At 42.0% G+C, this 18,943-nt stretch overlaps 1 protein-coding gene across 1 annotated transcript in view; it reads right to left on the bottom strand.

Annotated features, from left to right (window-relative positions):
• The window catches only part of DNAJC5B (DnaJ heat shock protein family (Hsp40) member C5 beta), a 42,472-nt gene extending 25,002 nt beyond the window's left edge, over positions 1-17,470 (bottom strand). The window contains exon 1 of the mRNA XM_030549573.1: positions 17,364-17,470. Within this exon, the coding sequence (XP_030405433.1) occupies positions 17,364-17,470 (107 nt within the window). The remainder of the gene's footprint in view (positions 1-17,363) is intronic.
• Between the last annotated feature and the right edge of the window lie 1,473 nt (positions 17,471-18,943).

Here is an 18,943-nt window from a genome sequence, read left to right as displayed (position 1 = left end):
GAAATGAAGATCATAATGAATATGTTCCAATGTCCTCATCTGGAAAACTGTTATATGATGAACATGAAAATGTCAAATGTGCCAACAGTAAACCATTAGCTAATGGCATTTCTAAATCATCCACTGTGAAAGTGTCCGATGAAGGATCCATACAGAGCAGAGCTGCGGCCGAGGCCGGAAAATGGAAAACCGTGGGCGAAATCATCCTGGCCCACGAGAAAGGCATCTAGGCCGAGATCAGTGTGCCTTATGCCAAAAGGAGGGACACTGGAAAAACGAGTGTCCCAACGGGAGACCCATCTCTGTGATGAAAGTAGAGGATTGGGAAGCAGACTGTTCCACCTCCGGAATCCCAAGTAAAAGTGCAGGTGGACAAATTCACAGATGGATTTTGTAGTAAATTCTAAAGCAATGCAGCAGGTCAAATTGCTTGTGTATGTCCTAGACTACTAAAAGAGAACTGTGTGAATAAGAGCTGAAGGTTTTAAGCATGTTGCAGAAGGTTTGAGTGAAGAGCAAAGAGTAGTGATAGAAAATGGAAAAGGAAAGTTGTTTGCTTTGTGTGAAAATAAGAAAGACAGTTTTGGAAGTAGGCATGAAGGTATATTGTATGTTGTAAGAAGGACAGAGAATGTGATGTTGTTTAAGAAAGAAATGGAAAGTGCTCTGTAAATATACTGTACCATGTAAAGTGCCACCCTGCATTTTACTCCTGGATAATAACGCTTCAAACGGTATCAGGGAAATGTCAGTCAGCTTGGAATACTCCCATCTTGTACCTATGGAAGGGTAACAAATGGGTTAAGATTTTGAACTCTTTTGTCCTAAACCCATGTATACTGATGACTTCATGATTTCGGTCTGCACTCCATTCAACAGATTTCCTTTGAGAGGGAGGACAAAAGGAGGGTTAAGTTGCTGTGGACTTAACTTCTTGCCTTTAAGCCAAGCTCCTGGAGAACCCGAAGTTACTTTGCAGACCTGTCCTTCCCTTAGCCCAGCCACCCTTTTGCTAGAATACAGAGGGAAAAGAAGAAACTGGAAATATCAGTGAAGACACATTAAAGTTCATGATCAGACCTCAAGCAAAGCTTCAGGCTAGAAACAGAGATTCAACAAGCCTCAAAAGCATATAAAGACCTGGAAAATCCTCCTCTAAGCGGGATGCCCTGAAAAAGGAAGCAGGAAGAAGCAAGGATTTGAAGAGAAATTTGAGAGACTTAACCTCTTCTGAAGACCAGCTGTGAGTGGTACATCATTGGCAGCAGCACTATTGTGAACGGCCAAAGGAGGGCTGCAGGCCTGAAACACTCCATTCTGCTAGCACAGAAGAATGGACCAAGGAGAGCAGGATATGCTGGGGTGATCCAAGTAAATCCCCCCCCTGCAGCACCATCACCTCTGGTTCTTCAACAGCCAGTGAAAGCTCTTGGTAACCATGGACCTGGTTCTGCTGCTGCTGCTTCTCTAGAAGTTACACAGCTGGCACGCAGCAGTTTCTCCACAGAACCTCTTACAATTTAGAATTCAGGCTCTCCAAACCCTGTCAACTGTCTTTCTAAACCTTATAGTTCCTGGCTCAAAAGAGATGATCTTTGCTTTTAGCACATTGCTAACTATCTAAGACAATCATTTTTATAGTAGGTTTCCCTCAAAAGGAAGGAGCAACTAGTGGTAACCATTTGTTCTGATGTCATCACGTCACGATGTCCACAGCCTGGAGTACAACTATATGTACTTCCCAGAAAAAACAGCAAGAAGACTGTCAAGCTGGCCCCAAAGCAGTAGCAATGGAGGCAGCAACGCAGAATAAGTATGCCTGTGTCCTCAAACCCACATCGCCTATTGAAGACTGTGAAGGCAGCCAGTAACTCCACACTTGCTAAGCCTGCTCAAGAAGAAAGGCAGTCAGATGGACAACCAGCCAGTCCTCAGAACTCTACCTCCAGCTCCTATCCTTCTGTTAATGTTGATAACTCCCCACCAAATTTAAGGAAGAAATCATTCCAGAGATCTAACAGACTCCATGCAAGGCAGCTAAAGAGGGAAAAACGCACTGAAATTGATGTGAAAACACCTGACTCCATCTTAGTGAACACAGATCTGCTGGCGCTGATCAACAAGCATGTGTTCTCTGTCCTACCCACAGACTATCAGCAGCAGCTGCTACTGCTGCTCCCCGAGGTGGACAGGCAAGTCAGGGCAGACGGTTTGATGAGGATGAGTGGCTCAGCACTCAACAATGAGTTCTTCACTTCAGCTGCCCAAGGCTGGAAAGAGAGATTGTCAAAAGGTCAGTTCATTCCAGAAATGCAACTAAGAATACGGCAAAAGATTAAAAAGAAGAAGAAAGTGGAGCTATGGAAGAAACGATTCTTTAAGAGTAACTATGGTCAAAGTTCTGGAATGAGTCCTGAAAAGTCCAAGAAACTAACTACATACACCAGCATTCGTGACACACAGGCCAGGAATCCACCAGCTGAACAGATGAAATGCATGCTACTCTCCAAGACATCACCCAGTAAAGAAAAGAGAACTCCTCTGTCAAAGTCTAAAGTAAAGGATGACCCTAGGTATTGCCCCTTCCCTACTCTGTTTTTGTGCTCTTCCCCAGGGTAGGTTAGGGTAGGTTAGGGTTCAGGCCTTTTGAAATTTTGTCGGGACTACCATGGCTTATGAATGGAACTCTGGTACTGGCAAGGAAATAGATATTGGAAATAATTTGTTGTCTCAGTATATGTGCTCGTTGTCTGCTGTTCTCTTTTCTCTTTTCTTTTCAGAGGTACATTAAAGACTTGCTGTCTCTTCCACTGGATTCCCCTGTCCACTCCTTGCAGCCAGGTGACTCGGTCCTCGTTCGCACCTGGAAGGGCGAACCCCTGCAGGAATGATGGAAGGGATCGCAAACAGTCCTGCTGGTATCCCACACAGCAGCCAAGGCCAAGGAACATAAGAACTGGATACACCACTCCCAACTTAAGGCAGTAAGGAGACCTCCATTATCAGATCAATGGATTGTCCAGCCTATTGGAAACCCAGACGACAAGAACTTTGGACTGAAGTTACTGTTTAAAAGACTTTGAGGTTTAAAAGAGGAACAGGTTACTTATCTTAAGTGTGTTGGGTTATATAAGTCTCTGTTTATTGTGGTTTTGGACCCTGGATGTACAGTATTTTGTTCCTTACTCCTCACCTCAGGGAAACATTATAAGTCTCAGTATGCTTTGTTAACATTTTCCTTTGGTAGAGAACTTTTCATGCTCTTAGTTATGGTTTCCCTGATTACAGCCCAACTGTATGCTGGTTGAGGTTCCAATCCTCCCAATTTAATGATTAGTACGTATAAGGTCCTAGAGATTGCTTTTGCCAGCAAATTTAATCTCCTCAACTGCTGGATATGCTCTCAAATCCCCTATCATACAGCAAAGCTGCCCTGAAAAGTAATTCTCTGAAACTGGTCTAATCGTTGCCAATGATGATTTGCTATTGAGGAAAAACAAGTCTTGTTATGCTATAAATAATACCTCCCGGTGTCCTTCTGGTTTTACTTACCTTCAACAAAAAGCAACAGCCAATTACATCTGGTTTGCTAATGAGAGCACCCGCCAGTTCTATGTATCCCCCACTGTCTTTAATATCTTAGGTCAGAACACAGAAAAGGGCTTATGTACTTCTCTGCTAACAATTCTCTCATGAGTTAGAAAGAAGGTAATGGAATGGTGGCAATTGACAATTTCTTTTGTATCTGTGGTAAATTTGTTTATAAGTAGCTGCCTCACAGATGGTATGGAAACTACTATCTAATATTCCTTGTACCTTCTCTTTGTGTCATGGCTCAATTCCCACTAGGGCGAGCCCAGACAGTGCAGGTATCTGCAAGCCACCTCAGAGCCCATTGGTAAGGAAAATAGACTGAGTATAATCCACCTCCCTTTCTATAGGGCAAAACAAATAACCTAACTCTACTGTAGGCTCTTGGTGTTCCTTACTAAATGTGCCAATAAAACCTTAGTCATTAAAAGGGGCCACAGCTCTTAGCTCTACCAGCTTTGGCTCAGGGCTCTGCAAATTAGATAGACACTAAACTATATCCTAGCCTCTCAAGGTAGGGTCTGTGTTCTCAGTTGTAATAAATGTTGTACATATGTCTCTAAACAAGCACTTGACCAGTGGAAAACTCAGGAACAGGTGCCTTCCCTTTTTGACTCTCTTTAGTTGGTTACCTAACCTTGGTGAGATGGGTCCAAAATTAATTCGCTTTTTGGTAATAGGGGTAGTGTTATGTTTACTTGTTCTACTGTTACTTACCTGTTGTAAGGATATCATGGGAAAGGTTTGTTCTACAACCTCTGTCACATTTATGCTGATGGCTGGCCACCCTCAGCATTCCCCAGACCCAGATTTAAACCAAGTGCTGTCATCATTTTATGAGAAGACTCAAGCAGGAGCTTTTTGAGTATTTTCAAAGGAGGGATTGTTGGGGACGCACTTGGTATAACCCAGGTAATTCGGGAGAATGGAAGGCCATGAGAGCCGATGAAGTTCTCTTGTTCTGAGCCATAGTGTACCAGCTCCTCCATTTTGAGTTTTACTCCTCCATGTTTGACCTCAGGTTGCCCTTGTTGGGAGGGGCTACTCCTACTCCCTCTGTTGCTGGGCAGATTTAACCTTTAAGCGGGAAACTGAACTGTTACTAGGCAGACTTAGCCTTGGGTGGGGACTGTGTGAGTGACAGATCATGTTATAATGTGTATCAGTTTTGGTTCCAGTATAAATAGTTAGGTAAGCTGTTTGTCTGGCGCGCTTGATCTGAGTCCTGTGTGGCTCCAGGCGTCTTATTTGATCTCCAATAAAGTTTGGTTACTTCTCCACCCTGGTGTGTTTAATTGGTTGCGAAGCACACCGGGCAACGGACCCAACCGTTGCCACCCTCGGGCACTCTGTGCCGGCAAAAATATTGTCACATGTGAGTGACTAAAAGTAGCTGATGTGTGTGTGTGTGTGTGTGTGTGTATATATATATATATATATATATATAGGCCAATTTAGGCAGTATCACAGTTACAATATTTGTGCTTAAGGTTATTGGTTAACATTATATATATATATATGTATATAAAATGCACATAATACCAGTCCTGTGCAGCAATATTACATTCACCTGATGCAGACGCTGTGCTCCCTTAGTTATAAATAATACCAGCTGAAATGTGTGTGATTTTATAAGTTACACATTCAAGCTACTGATCCATGAAGGTATTTCCCTAGCTTGTACTAAGGCATAGAATGAATGTATCTTGATTTTAACAAGTTTCCTATCTGCCAAATGCTTCCTGTAGCAAATGCAAGGAGTTATGGGTACTTAGCATATATATAATATAAATAATATGTATTATGTGCATTATATATATATATATATATCAAGCACCTATAACCTTAAGCACAAATATTGTAACTGTGATACTACTTAAATTGGCCTGTACTATAATATTTATATTCATATTTCAATAGCAGCTATTTAACACTGGACATTTAACACCCTTTCTTGTTTTAATAAAAAGACTCATAGACATTAATGCCAGAAGGGACTAGATCAGCTAGTCTGACCTTCTGTATATCACAAGCCATTAAATTTCACCCATTTACCCCTGTATTGAGCCCACTAACTTGGGTAGGGCAGAGCTAGAGTTTAACTACCAGAAAAGCAGCCGGTTTTGAGCTGTAGACATCAAGATATGGAGAATCCAGCATTCCCCTTGGTAGTTTATTCCAATGGTTAGTCACCTTCACAATTAAAAGTGTGTGCCTTAATTCTCATTTTAATTTGTCTTCTTCAGCTTCCAGCCATTGGTACATTTTATGCCTTTCTCCATAAAATTAAAGACCCCTTTAGTACTTGATATTTTCTCCCAGAGAAGGTGGAATCAAGTCACCTCTCAGTCTTCTTTTGAAAAGCTAAACAGATTGAAGTCCTTAAAAATCTCTCCCTGAGACATTTTCTCCAGCCCTCAGATAACTTTTGTGGCTGTTTTCTGCACCCTCTCCAATTTTTCAACATCCAAATGTGGATACCAGAACTGGACTCATTGGTCTTACCAATGCCACGCACAGTGGTAAAATCACCTTCCTGCTCCTAATCACTATTCTCTTGTTTATACATCCAAGGATCCCATTAGCTTTTTTGCCACAGCATCACACAACAGAGTTGTTTGTCCATTCTGCTTTCCAGCATGTAGGTCTGGCCTGACTTCTCTGTTCTTATTAGTATGACCTTGTAGTCTGTTATATTAAAACACATTTTGTTTGAATGGGTCCAGTTTACCCCACACTTCATATGACTGCCTTATCCTCATCATTCTTTACCACTTTGCTAATATTTGTGTCATCTGCACATTTTACCAGCAGGGATTTTATATTTATTTCCAGTTCGCTGATAAAATGTGGAATAGTGTCAGGCTTAGAACTGATCTCTGCAGAAACCCTAGCATTCAGTGATTTCCCATTGACAACTACTTTTTGAAATCTGTCAGTTGGCCAGGTCTTAATCCATTTAATATGTGTTTCACTGATATTTTTAGGACTAAATTTTTAATGAGAATGTCATGCAGCACTAAGTCAAATGCCTTAACAAAGTCATTTTACAACCACAGTAATATATTGCATCGTGTACATTGATGTTCAGTAAAAGTTCTACCAGATGAGTGATGGTAAACTATCTTTGACATTATACATACTATTCTTACCCAATGAATATGGCTTATTATTTCTTACCAGTTAATTAAAACACATCCCAATTTTATTGGTCTAGAACAGTCTGAGATGAGTTTTCTTAATTTTTTACTTTTTCCTGCATGTACCAAGACAAACCTATAACCCTAATGCAATCTGGCATTTTAATGGTTCTTATGAAACCAAAATTTGCATTATTGTGGCATCTGAGGCATGGTAGCATAAGTCAGTTTCCTCTTTTCAAAGAAGGTGTAAAGGGTTTATAAAACTATTTGTTTTTATGAGGCATCTGACATACAGTGACAATAGTTACTCAAACTCTAGTGAAGTGGTCTGAAAAAGTGTGAGTAAAGAGCCTTGCAGTTTCATTACATTTCACAGGTTTATAATTTAACAATGTTGTGATGGCTTTATGCCACATCCCTGAGTACAAGAATGATATTCTCGGTGGGCTCTCAGCCTGATTAAACATTTTGAATAACTAACAGAATACAAATGTATTAGTTAGATGGATTTGAATGCCTTCTGCAGCATTCTATTACCCTAATCAGCAGAGAAAAAATGTGGGGAATATTAATAAAAAACTAAGTGTAACATACTGATTGTTGTATGAAAATGCTGTCGATTTTGTGTTTAAATAAACTTTATACAACCTATGCTTGGAAGATATTGTATTTTTCTGTTAATAAAACAAATCTCAGATAATAAAACAATTACACAAATTATATTTCATTCATAGAAATGAATGTAAATTACAAATGGCATTTTAATTATAGTTTTGATAGAAGTCAGTGGAGGGGACTTGTGGAAGGGCTTTGTTTTTTGCAGACCAGATGGGCGACTGCCATGCAATTTCCCCCTATTTTTTTCTGGTTTCACAGATATTCATTATTATGTATAAGGGTCTGGAGCCTGTAATTAAACCAACATCCTTGCTTGTGAATCATTCCTTGCTTGAGAAATCATTCCTTGCTTGAGAAAAAAAACACACTTAGGAGATAGGAGTTCCCACCCACAGAGTTTATCCAGCATTGTACCCTCAGGAGGAAAGGCTTCCCCTGACCTTTGGAATTAACATGGTTTTTGGCCCCCTAAACCACACAGATCTCTGGAGATTTGTCAAGGCTAGAGCCATCCATGCAGGGACTCTGGGTGAAATCCTGGTCCCACTGAAGTAAATGGGAGTTTTGCCACTGACTTCAATGGAATCAGGATTTCACTCTTTTGTGTTTCCACATCCAGTGTCCATGACACTTTTAGGAACCATATTGCCCGTGTTTTTCTGCTACTCGCAACTCCCAAATCCCCTCAGGGTCACACAGGGTTTTCCACTGTGTGTTGATCCACATCACATAATATAGTATTGATTTGGGTCATTACTATCAAATGCATAGATTCACTGTGTGATGAGACAGATGGAGTCACAGACACTTATCCCATGTCCCACCCCACTCAAACAGACAATGCAAAAACCATTGCAGTAATGTTTGCCGGAGGCTGGTAAATATTTTTAAATGTGTGGGAGCCCTGGTGTGCCCTGTGGGGCAGAAACCCCAAGCCCCAGCATGCCCCATGGGGCAGAAGCCCCAAGCCCTGCCGCTCTGGGAAATACTCGGGGAGAAATTATGCCCTGATGGTAAGGAAATGCAGAGGGAGGAGTAGAGGAAACACACACAAAAGGAAAATAGAGAGAAAGAGAGATAAGCAGATGAGGAAAGAAGAGAAACAAGGGGTGACAGTGGTGACCCTAAAGATGAGGTTATTTTTTCACTGACCGATGTTGAGATAATAAGGTACTGAACAAATAATAAAAATGATAACTAAAAATGTAAATATTAACTAAAAGCTATATTCTAGTCTTGATTTTTGTAAAAACCTCCCACTGGCATCAATAGACTGTGGACTGAGGGGAGAATGTAGTTCTAAATGTATGCCCTGGGTACCGACAATAATTAAATATTCACTTAATTAATTTCTCTGTGTTACTTAGAACTAAGTCAAGAATAGTCTTTTCTCTTCCATGCTGTAGATTTACTTAGCAAGAAGCAATTGTTAAAGGTGTCAAGAAGTTGATTCTTGAAATCTTGTTCCATTGTGACATGTAACCATGTGATGTTTCTATCCTTTCTTAATAAAACACAGGAAACACCTCTGTAATTTGTTCAGATATTTTAAAAGAAGCTCACCCAGAGTTCTGAGATTCTTTCAGCCATGGATATTTCATAATCACCACTGTCCAGAAACCTACACAGCGTATTCTCAGTTATCCAGACCTCAATTATCTGAAAAAAATGGTTACCTACCTTTTTGTAACTGTCATACTTCAAGATGTGTTGCACATGTCCATTCGATTGTAGATGTGTGCACGCCTCATGCACAGTTATTAAAGATTTTTTCCCTCAGCAGTACCTGTCTGGGGGTAAATCTACACTACGGGATTATTCCGATTTTACATAAACCGGTTTTGTAAAACAGATTGTATAAAGTCAAGTGCACGCGGCCACACTAAGCACATTAATTCGGCGGTGTGCATCCATGTACCGAGGCTAGCGTCGATTACCGGAGCATTGCACTGTGGGTAGCTATCCTGTAGCTATCCCATAGTTCCCGCAGTCTCCCCCACCCATTTGGAATTCTGGGTCGAGATCCCAATGCATGATGGTGCAAACACTGTGTCGCGGGTGATTCTGGGTAATTATCGTCAGTCATTCCTTCCTCCGTGAAAGCAATGGCAGACAATCATTTCACGCCCTTTTTCCCTAGATTGCCCTGACAGATGCCATAGCATGGCAACCATGGAGCCCATTTTGCCTTTTGTCACTATCACCGTATGTGTACTGGATGCCGCTGACAGAGGTGGTACTGCAGTGCTACACAGCAGCATTCATTTGCCATTGCAAGGTAGCAGAGATGGTTACCAGTTGTTCTGTACCGTCTGCCATGCCACTGTAAATTGGCGATGAGATGATGATTATTAGTCATTCTGTACCATCTGCTGCTGTCATGGGTGATCCTGGCTAGCCTTAGCTGAGGTCGGCCAGGGGCGCAAAGACAAAAATGGGAATGACTCCCCAAGTCAATCCCTCTTTTATGGTTTATCTAAAAATAGAGTCAGTCCTGCCTAGAATATGGGGCAAGTATACTAGAGAACCAGAGAGCACAGCTGCTCTATGTCAGATCTCGCAGAAATGATGAGCTGCATGCCATTCACGGGGGGTACCCCTGCAACAACCCCACCCATTGATTCCCTTCTCCACCAACCTTTCTGGGCTACCGTGGCAGTGTCCTCCATTTGTGTGATGAAGTAATAAAGAATGCAGGAATAAGAAACACTGACTTTTTGGTGAGATAAAATGAGGGGGAGGCAGCCTCCAGCTGCTATGATAGTCCAGGCAGGACATTAAATGGTAGTGGGGAGAGGAGCCCAGCATCCTGCTGCTATGATAGTCCAGGCAGTACAGAATCTTTTCTTTAGACATGAAAAGGGTGAGGGCTGATGGAACTCAGCCCTAAGTTGCTATGATGAGGATAGTTACCAGCCGTTCTGTACCATCTACCGGGAATGACCGGGAGTCATTCCTATTTTTACCCAGGCGCCCCCGGCCAACCTCACCTGAGGCCAGCCAGGAGCACTCACGGGATGATGATGACGATGGATAGCAGTCATATTGTACCATCTGCCACTGGGGAGGGGAGGGAAGAGGATGCTGCTAATCATTGCCGCAGCATCGCGTCTACCAGCAGCATGCAGTAGACATAGGGTGACATATAAAAAAGTCAAACGATTTTTTTCCCTTTTCCTCCATGGAGGGGTGGGGGGGGGTAAATTGATGACATATATCCTGAAACACCCCGGACAATGTGTTTGACCCTACAGGCATTGGGAGCTCAGCCAAAAATGCAAATGCTTTTCAGGGACTGCGGGGACTGTGGGATAGCTGGAGTCCTCAGTACCCCCTCCCTCCCTCCCTCCATGAGCGTCCATTTGATTCTTTGGCTTTCTGTTACGCTTGTCACACAGCACTGTGCTGTGGCCTCTGTCTATCATAGCCAAGAGATTTTTTCAAATGCTTTCTCATTTTGTCTTCTGTAACGGAGCTGTGATAGAACAGATTTGTCTCCCCATACAGCGATCAGATCCAGTATCTCCCGTACGGTCCATGCTGGAGCTCTTTTTGGATTTGGGACTGCATCGCCACCCATGCTGATCAGAACGCCACGCTGGGCAAACAGGAAATGAAATTCAAAAGTTCGCGGGGCTTTTCCTGTTTACCTGGCCAGTGCATCTGAGTTCGGATTGCTGTCCAGAGCAGTCACAATGGTGCACTGTGGGATACTGCCTGGAGGCCAATACCGTCGATTTGCAGCCACACTAACCCTAATCTAATATGGTAATACCGATTTCAGCGCTACTCCTCTTGTCGGGAAGGAGTACAGAAACTGGTTTAAAGAGCCCTTTATATTGATACAAAGGGCCTCGTAGTGTGGACGCAGTGTTAAATCGTTTTAACGCTGATAAAATCAGTTTCAACGCGTAGTGTAGACCAGGCCTGGGTGACTTGAGTGCCCTCTGTCACCACATGTCCCTGTGTGCTGGTATAAGATGATGGGGCCACCTTTGTCCCCCTCAGTTCCTTTGTACAGGATAGACTCCAAAAGAGAGGGGATGATGGGTAGGTTGTAGAATGGACATGTGCAAGATATCTCGAAGAACAACAGTAACAGTTTTTCTTTTTCATATGATTGCACATGTCCATTCCACTGTAGGTGATTCACAAGCAAACCTGCATGGAAGTGGGCCTGGAGTCTACCGGAACAGCAATTGTAAGACAGCCTCTCCAAAACAGGCATCATTTCTGGACTGATGGAAAATGGCATAATGAGAAGCAAAAGCATTCACTGATGACCAAATTGCTGCTTTACAACCATCTATGATCAGCATTTGTGCCAAGAAAGCCGCTGAAGTTGCCTGTGCTCTACTAGAATGCACCAGTACTCTAGCTGGTGGGGTTATATGAGCCAGTTTGTAGCATAAATTAATGCACAAAGAGATCCAGGATGAGATTATCTGAGTGGAAACTGGTAGGCCATTCTACAACGACAACAAACAACTACATGGAGGATCTAAAGGACTTAGTACATTCCAGATACAAAGCTAAAGCCCTTCTCACATCCAATGAAGTTTTTCTTTGTCCCTGTGTGCATAGGGTTTTGGGAAGAAAATCAGCAAATAGTTTGCCTGGTTAACATGAAAATTAGAGACTACTTTCATGAGAAATTTTGGGTGAGGGCAGAGATAAACTTTATCCTTAAGGAAAACTGTATAGGAAGGCACTGACACTAAGGCTCTCAACTCACCCATCCTTCTGGCTGAGGTAATTGCCACTTGAAATGCTACTGTCATAGAAAAGTGTAGGAGAGAGCAATTTGCAAGGGACTGAAAGGGTGGTCCCATCAACTTTGCTAGGACTAAGTTCAGATCCCAAGGAGGGATGGGATCTTGTATGTGTGGTTACAGTCTTACTAAGCCCTTTAGGAATTGGATGATGATGGGGTTGGAGAAAAGAGATCTACTATCCACCTAGACATGGAAGGCTGAAATAGCTGACAGATGTACCCTTATAGAGCTAATAGCCAAACTCTGTTTTAGATATAGAAAACAGTCCAGTACAAAGTTCAAGGGTGCCCACTCTGGGGATACATCTTTTTGACGAGCCCATATGGAAAAGTGCTTCCACTTAGCCAAGTTAAGTGTTCCCAGTTGAGGGCTTTCTGCTATTCAGAAGCACTTTCTGAACAACATTCGAGCACGACCTTTCAAAGGGTGTCAGCCATAGAGCATCCACGCTGTCAGATGGAGGGCTGGGAGTTGGGATGACGCTGGTACCCATCATCCCGGGAAATTATCTCTGGATCCAATGGGAGAGACAGCTGAGGCTTGATTGACATGGCTAACAGGATCATGTACTGGTGTTGACGAGGCCACACCGGTGCTATAAGGATGAGGTGGGCATGGTCTTGTTTGACTTTAAACATTACCCTGGAAAGTAAAGGAGTTAGAGGGAAGGTATACAGGAGAAAATTCTTCCAGGGTAGGAGAAAAGCATCTGTCTGTGAGCCTGAGCTGTTCCCTTCTCAGGAACAGAAATGATGGCAGTTTCTGTTGTTCTTGTTTAAAACAGGTCCACTTGGGGAATCCCCTAGACCTGGCCACATCGGGATATAGTTAATCACTCGTGGTGATCAGAGAAGGGTTCAGTTGCTCTGGAAGGTAAGCAGTCTTGAGATTTGAGTTGTTTGTACAAAACAATTGCCACCCAGCACGGTTGAGTCAACAGTGCTCCCCACTGTAAAACATGGTTGACAAATTGCCTGTTAGAATTAATAAATTATTTCTTACTGTATGGGTAAGGCCGAGCAGACTAGATGTGCCACTCTGAATGCCCTGACATTTACATGAGTCTTTAGAGCTTGAGACAATCAATCAGAGATCCTGAGTCTGCAGGGATCCCATATGAGCTACCCTATTCAGGGATGATGCACCTGTGACTAGAGTGAGGGATGGTAGTTGAGGGACAAAAGGAACACCCATGGAAACTTTCAGAGAGTCCATCCCTCAATACAGAGATGACAAAACTAGCGTTGGCACTCAAATCATTTTTTACACACAGTGATGACAAGTTTCAGGAGTGATTTGTCCCAATTTACATAGGAGTCCCAGTGCATTGTATGTGGACAGGATGGTGGATAGCCTGGATAGGACTGGAGTCTTGCCCTGCCCTCTGATCAAGCAAGTGTCCAGGTACAGGAACACATGGACACATAATTTTTGTAGATGTGCTCCCACCACCATCATGCACTTTGTGAACACCCAAGGAGCAGCTGGCAGACCAAACAGAAGCACTCAACTGATAATGGCAACCAGTCACCACAAATCTGATAAAATTTCAGTAGTCGTTATGTATTGTGACATGGAAGTAAATTTCCTTTAAGTCAAGGGCAGTGAACTAATCCCCCTGTTCCAGAGAAAGAATAACTGAAGCTAGGGTAATCATGTGGAATTTTATTTTCTTCAGGAATTTGTTCAACTCTCTTAGATCTAAAATAGGTCTGAGGGTGCCTTTTGCTTCAGGAATGAGAAAGTAGCAGGAATAGAAGCCTTTTCCCTGAAATAGCACTGGACTTCTTCTGTGGCCCGTGCCTGAAAAAGAGACTGGACCTCCTGTTGAAGGGCAATCTTGTGAGTGTGGTCCCTGAAGAGGGATGGAGGAAGAGGGGTAGAAATTAACTGGATGTCATATCCCAGTTCCATAGTGCTTAAGACCCCCCCCCCACCTTCTGGTCTGATATTATGTAGGTCCAAACACCTAGGAAATGGGACAAGTGATTGGTAAACAAAAGGTGGGGAATTGATGGAACTATGGAAACTGGCCCATTGTCTTCGATCAACCCCATCAAAATGCCTATTTGGATGAGATGGCTGCACAGAATGAGCCCACTGATGCTGAAGAGGAGGGCATTGGAGGGTGCTTTCCATAATCCCTGCCCTTTTTTCTTAGCAGATCTTGGGATCAGGGAGCAAAAACTTGGTGACTGTTTAGCTGCTGTGGATGAAACCACTTTCTTTTCGTGACCAGAGTATAAATTCCAAGGGATTTGAGTGTCACCCTGGAATACTTAAGGCTATGAAGCCTGTCATCCATTTTTTCCAGAAAACAAGCAAGAGACCTTCAAAAGCGAGGTCCTGGATAGTCTGTTGGACGTCTAGGGGTAGCCCAGGTGACAGCAACCATGAATACCTTCTCATAGCAATAGCTGATGCTATGATTCAAGCAGCAAAGTCTGCACTACCCATACTGTCCTGGAGAGCAGACCTAGTGACCAGCTTATGCTCTTCAGCCATTACTGCAAACTCCTATCTACAGTTCTCCGATAACTGGCCTTAAATTTTATAATGTTCTCCCAGAGGGTGAAATCATAGTAACTCAGGAATGGCTTTTGGTTTGCAATTCTGAGCTGTAGACTCCCTGAGGAATAAAGTTTGCAACCAAACAGATCCAGTCTCTTTGAGTCTTTACCTTTTGGTGTCAATGCTTGTTGTCCCTGTCTTTCCCACTCATTGGCAGCTGTCACCACAAGAGAATCGGAGGTTGGGGAGATGAGAGTAAAAATGTTCATATCCCTCAGAGAGCACAAAGTACTTCTTCTTAGCTTGTTTTTCTAGGGAGGGCTTGGAGGAGGGTGCCTGCTAAAGATCCTTGACTGGCTCCATGATGGTTTCATTAATTGGTAGAGCCACCCTGCCTGGGGGTTGCCGATACCAGAATGTCAACCAACTTGTGAGAGCTTTCACACACCTCTTCTGCCTGAATGTTAAGTAGAGAGGCCATTCTTCTCAAAAGATCTTGATGAGCCCTGTGGTCCTCTCGCAGTGGTGAGTCACTTGACAGCGCAATAGCCTCATCTGGTGACAAGGACAAGAACACAACAGGCATCTGAGGTGGTAGTTGGTATCTGACTTGTGGTGGAGAAGCTGCCAGAGTGACTTCTGGCTGCTTGGTACTGGTCTTGGTACCAGGTAACAGAGAATGATGCTCTTGATGCTGATGTCTCAGGTGTGTTCTCTATGGTAGCAAGCAGGATCATTGAGGGGAAGTCCTAGCTGGCATGGGGGAGGCCCCATGATGTCCAGAATGCTACTGGTATGGGCTGGAAACCCATCTTAGCCAGGACCATTGAACCTTAGAAAGATGCCAACGCTGAGGTTTCTTCATGGCCCATGTTCCCAAAGCTTTTGATGGCGGGGTATACTCCCTGTCCTGAATGGGATACAAGTGACTTCACCTCCAAGTCTGAAGACAAGCCAGATACTTCTGACAACGGAGGGACAGATCCAGTTGGGATTGATGAGTGGTAGCCTGAGTCCAGGGATGGTGGTATCAGCTAAATCATTTTAGGCTTTCCTCTTGACAGCATATGCTTTTGCAGAGGCCTTTGATAGCAGTACCACAGGATCTCGATGCGTTGAAGTATGAGCTGTGGGCATCAATACCAGCTGTAGATCTTCTTCTGCTGGTGATACCACTACTTGGAGGCTAAACAGGTCCCTTGTGGCTCCGGGGTGATTGGGAGCAGCACCATCTCATGGCTCGGCAAAAGTCTTTCAGGGGATAGCCTTAACAGATCTGGCACAGGCTCTGGAGGCAGCAATCCACTCTTGGCAGGTAATGAGTGTTCCAGGAAGAGCCTTGCCAGGAAGGGTTCCTGGCCAAATCCAGTATCTTTATTAAGACCATAGTTTATTTATTTATTTATTTATTTATTTATGGCTTATTACAACAATCTGTAACCCACTGACCCCCCTTTTTGTCCTATACCTACAGGGGTATTAACAGGCCACTTCACCGTGAATGGTCCCTAGAATATGTGATAACTATTTATGCTAAACTAGCTGTTTGATCTTATATTTAGCTGTGACTCTTTCAGTACCTTTTCCAGATCTGAGGAAGAGCTCTGTGTGGCTTGAAAGCTTGTTTCTTTCACCCACAGAAGTTGGTCCAATAAAAGACTATTTTTGAACATTTTGGCCATACAGTAAGTTATTGATATTGGACAGCCTGATTTTACTCTCACTTTTACACCCTAATTTACACCATGTAACTCCATGATGTTAGTAAATATTAATTTTTAATGATTTTGTATGATAAACTCTTGTAATTCTTTTATATGCTACCCAGAATCCTTTTAATGTTGTGTATTGATACGTTTAGTGTCCTACAGCTATTGAAACTAAAAATTTCTTTGTCTTTCAATTGAAACTAATGGGTGATGTGAAAATGAATTCAATAATGGAATGTGCGTAATCTTTTAACCCTATTGTTTACTCTGACTTTAATTCAGTCCAGGTGTCCAGGGAAGAGACCTCTCAAACTAAGGAAAAAGTGTCTGCACAAGTATGTTATAAGCAAAACTGAAAGATTGATAAGGGATACTTCTTAATGCAGATGGGTTCTGTAATGGATGAAATAATGCCCCCATTGAAGGATGTTTTTAATTCATTAAGAACTGTCAGTTGTCATAACGGTTAGTACTTATGGCCAGATTAGAGATTCCTTTTTGCTCATCAGTCAGGTAAACTATGGACCATAAAAGACATTCTATTAGTAATTAGGAAAACAGAATACATGGTAAAAAAAAGGATGGGAAAAGTATTTTCCCCTCCAAAATGGGGTTTGTCTCACACCTTATAAAAGGATAGAGGGAAGTTACTTCAGGGAGTGCAGATAAGATTGCCCGTATCCCACCAGTTACAGAGAAGAGAGACACAGAGACCAGCTCTTTACCTTACACCAAAGGTAGTAATGTATCTATTCTTCCTGTATTTTGTTTAGTGCTATATTAATCTTTGATTAAATAATTTGAGCTTGTTATTTGACGATCTCAAATCATTATTAAATTCAAACATAATACAATGGACTTCAGTACAGTTACTTCTGATTTACACTTCTTTGAATAGCTGCTGTTTGTAGGAGCTGTTCCCTGGACGGTACATGTAATATCTCAGCACGGTAAAATCTATGTTGCTGTGACAAAAAACATTTTTGTTGTCTGTGTTTTATACATTTCTTAAATACCTGTAAGATTTCTTAATTTCTTCATGTGTTGCCCCCTTCTCCAGAGCCAGAATTTCATATAATGCTTCTCCTGATGTGGATAAAGCCCGTTGCCTTTGTTCAGCCATCTTATCTGTGCATTACCAAGACTACTGAAGGGGGAAAAAAAGAACAACTGGGATTGCAGATGTAGGGATAATATTTCTGACTGTTAATTTTAATAAGGTTTAATTAGTCTGTAAAGTTACTTTCCAAACTATTTTACATGTAAGTAAAATTTGAAAAGCATATATCTTTCCAAAAAAGCCACAGACCCTTCTTCTCCCCCAAAATATATTATTTTAAAGTGATTTTCAAAATCACCACACACAAAAAATGCTTGGGTTAGGTGTCGAATGTCCCAAATAAAAGGCCTGATCCTACTCTCAATTAAATTAATAGCAAAATTCTCAGTAACTTCAATGCATGCAGAATCAGGCCTGAACAGAGTAAAACGACACTTCAGGATAATTGTTTAGTTTGTTTTCCCCTTCTCTTTGAAGTCCTATACATATAATTGAACCTTCCACTAAGATCATTGGCTTCTTTCAATGGGATATCAGCTTTTTATCACCCAAGTCACCTCTTTAGAGCAGATTTCTGACCACTTTTTCCTTCCTGAGCAGCACAAAGTGACTAGACAGAGGCCAAGGATTGAACCCAATGGACTATATTATAGAATTAACCTTCTATAATCTTATGCATGTGAAACGCTGAAGTGAAGTAGGATCTCACATTCAGATGTCATGGTTGTGTCTTATAATGCAATAATTTTGGCAGAATTCATAAGAAGTCTGATAAATTTGCTACAGGGCCCCTCAGTTGCATGGCATGAATGAAGGTTAAATGTAGACTAGTCATTGGATCCAAACTACCACAAACTACCATCCACAGAATGGCTCCACTACCACTTTGCAGGGTATGAGGAGGAATGCTCGTGATACCTGAAGAATTTCTATATATACTGTTGGCAGCTATACTTGGATTTGGTGTTGAGGGAAAGATCTGCCTCTTTGACAACAGAACAGCCACAACAAAGCTCTGATCACAGCAAAATATAACCATAGGAAAAATCTACAATGAGTTATGGGCATGCTTTGGAGGCAGACATTTCTGAGAACTAAAAGATTAGTGTGTCAAATAAAACTACTACTCTGCCATTTCTCTCTTCTCGCGGCTGAGCTAGAAACATTATCCTGCCTTTATTCATATATTATTTACTAGGCCACATTTTGGTTCAGATTCAGCCTTGTAACAAATTCAAACTCTTTATCTGTATTCCATTGTAAAAGAAGAGAAAACATGCCATTAAAAACAAATAATAACAAAAAAAAACAAAAAACCAAACCATCATGTTGGTCAAAAAGTTACATGAGATTACACACAAAAGTAAACTAAACTATGTAACTTTGGCAAAACCTATTTGATTTCCTTAAGAAAACAGTATTTACATTTATGATTTCATGACTTCTTATTCAAATAAAAAAAGCAAGCTTCAAGATCCTGTGAATTACTGAAATTCATGCATCCAGCTGAAATAAATGTCATAGGGCAAACGTACC

Source organism: Gopherus evgoodei, chromosome 2, assembly GCF_007399415.2.
Source record: "Gopherus evgoodei ecotype Sinaloan lineage chromosome 2, rGopEvg1_v1.p, whole genome shotgun sequence".
Lineage (NCBI taxonomy): Eukaryota > Metazoa > Chordata > Testudines > Testudinidae > Gopherus > Gopherus evgoodei.
This window is presented reverse-complemented; position numbering and strand designations above follow the sequence as displayed.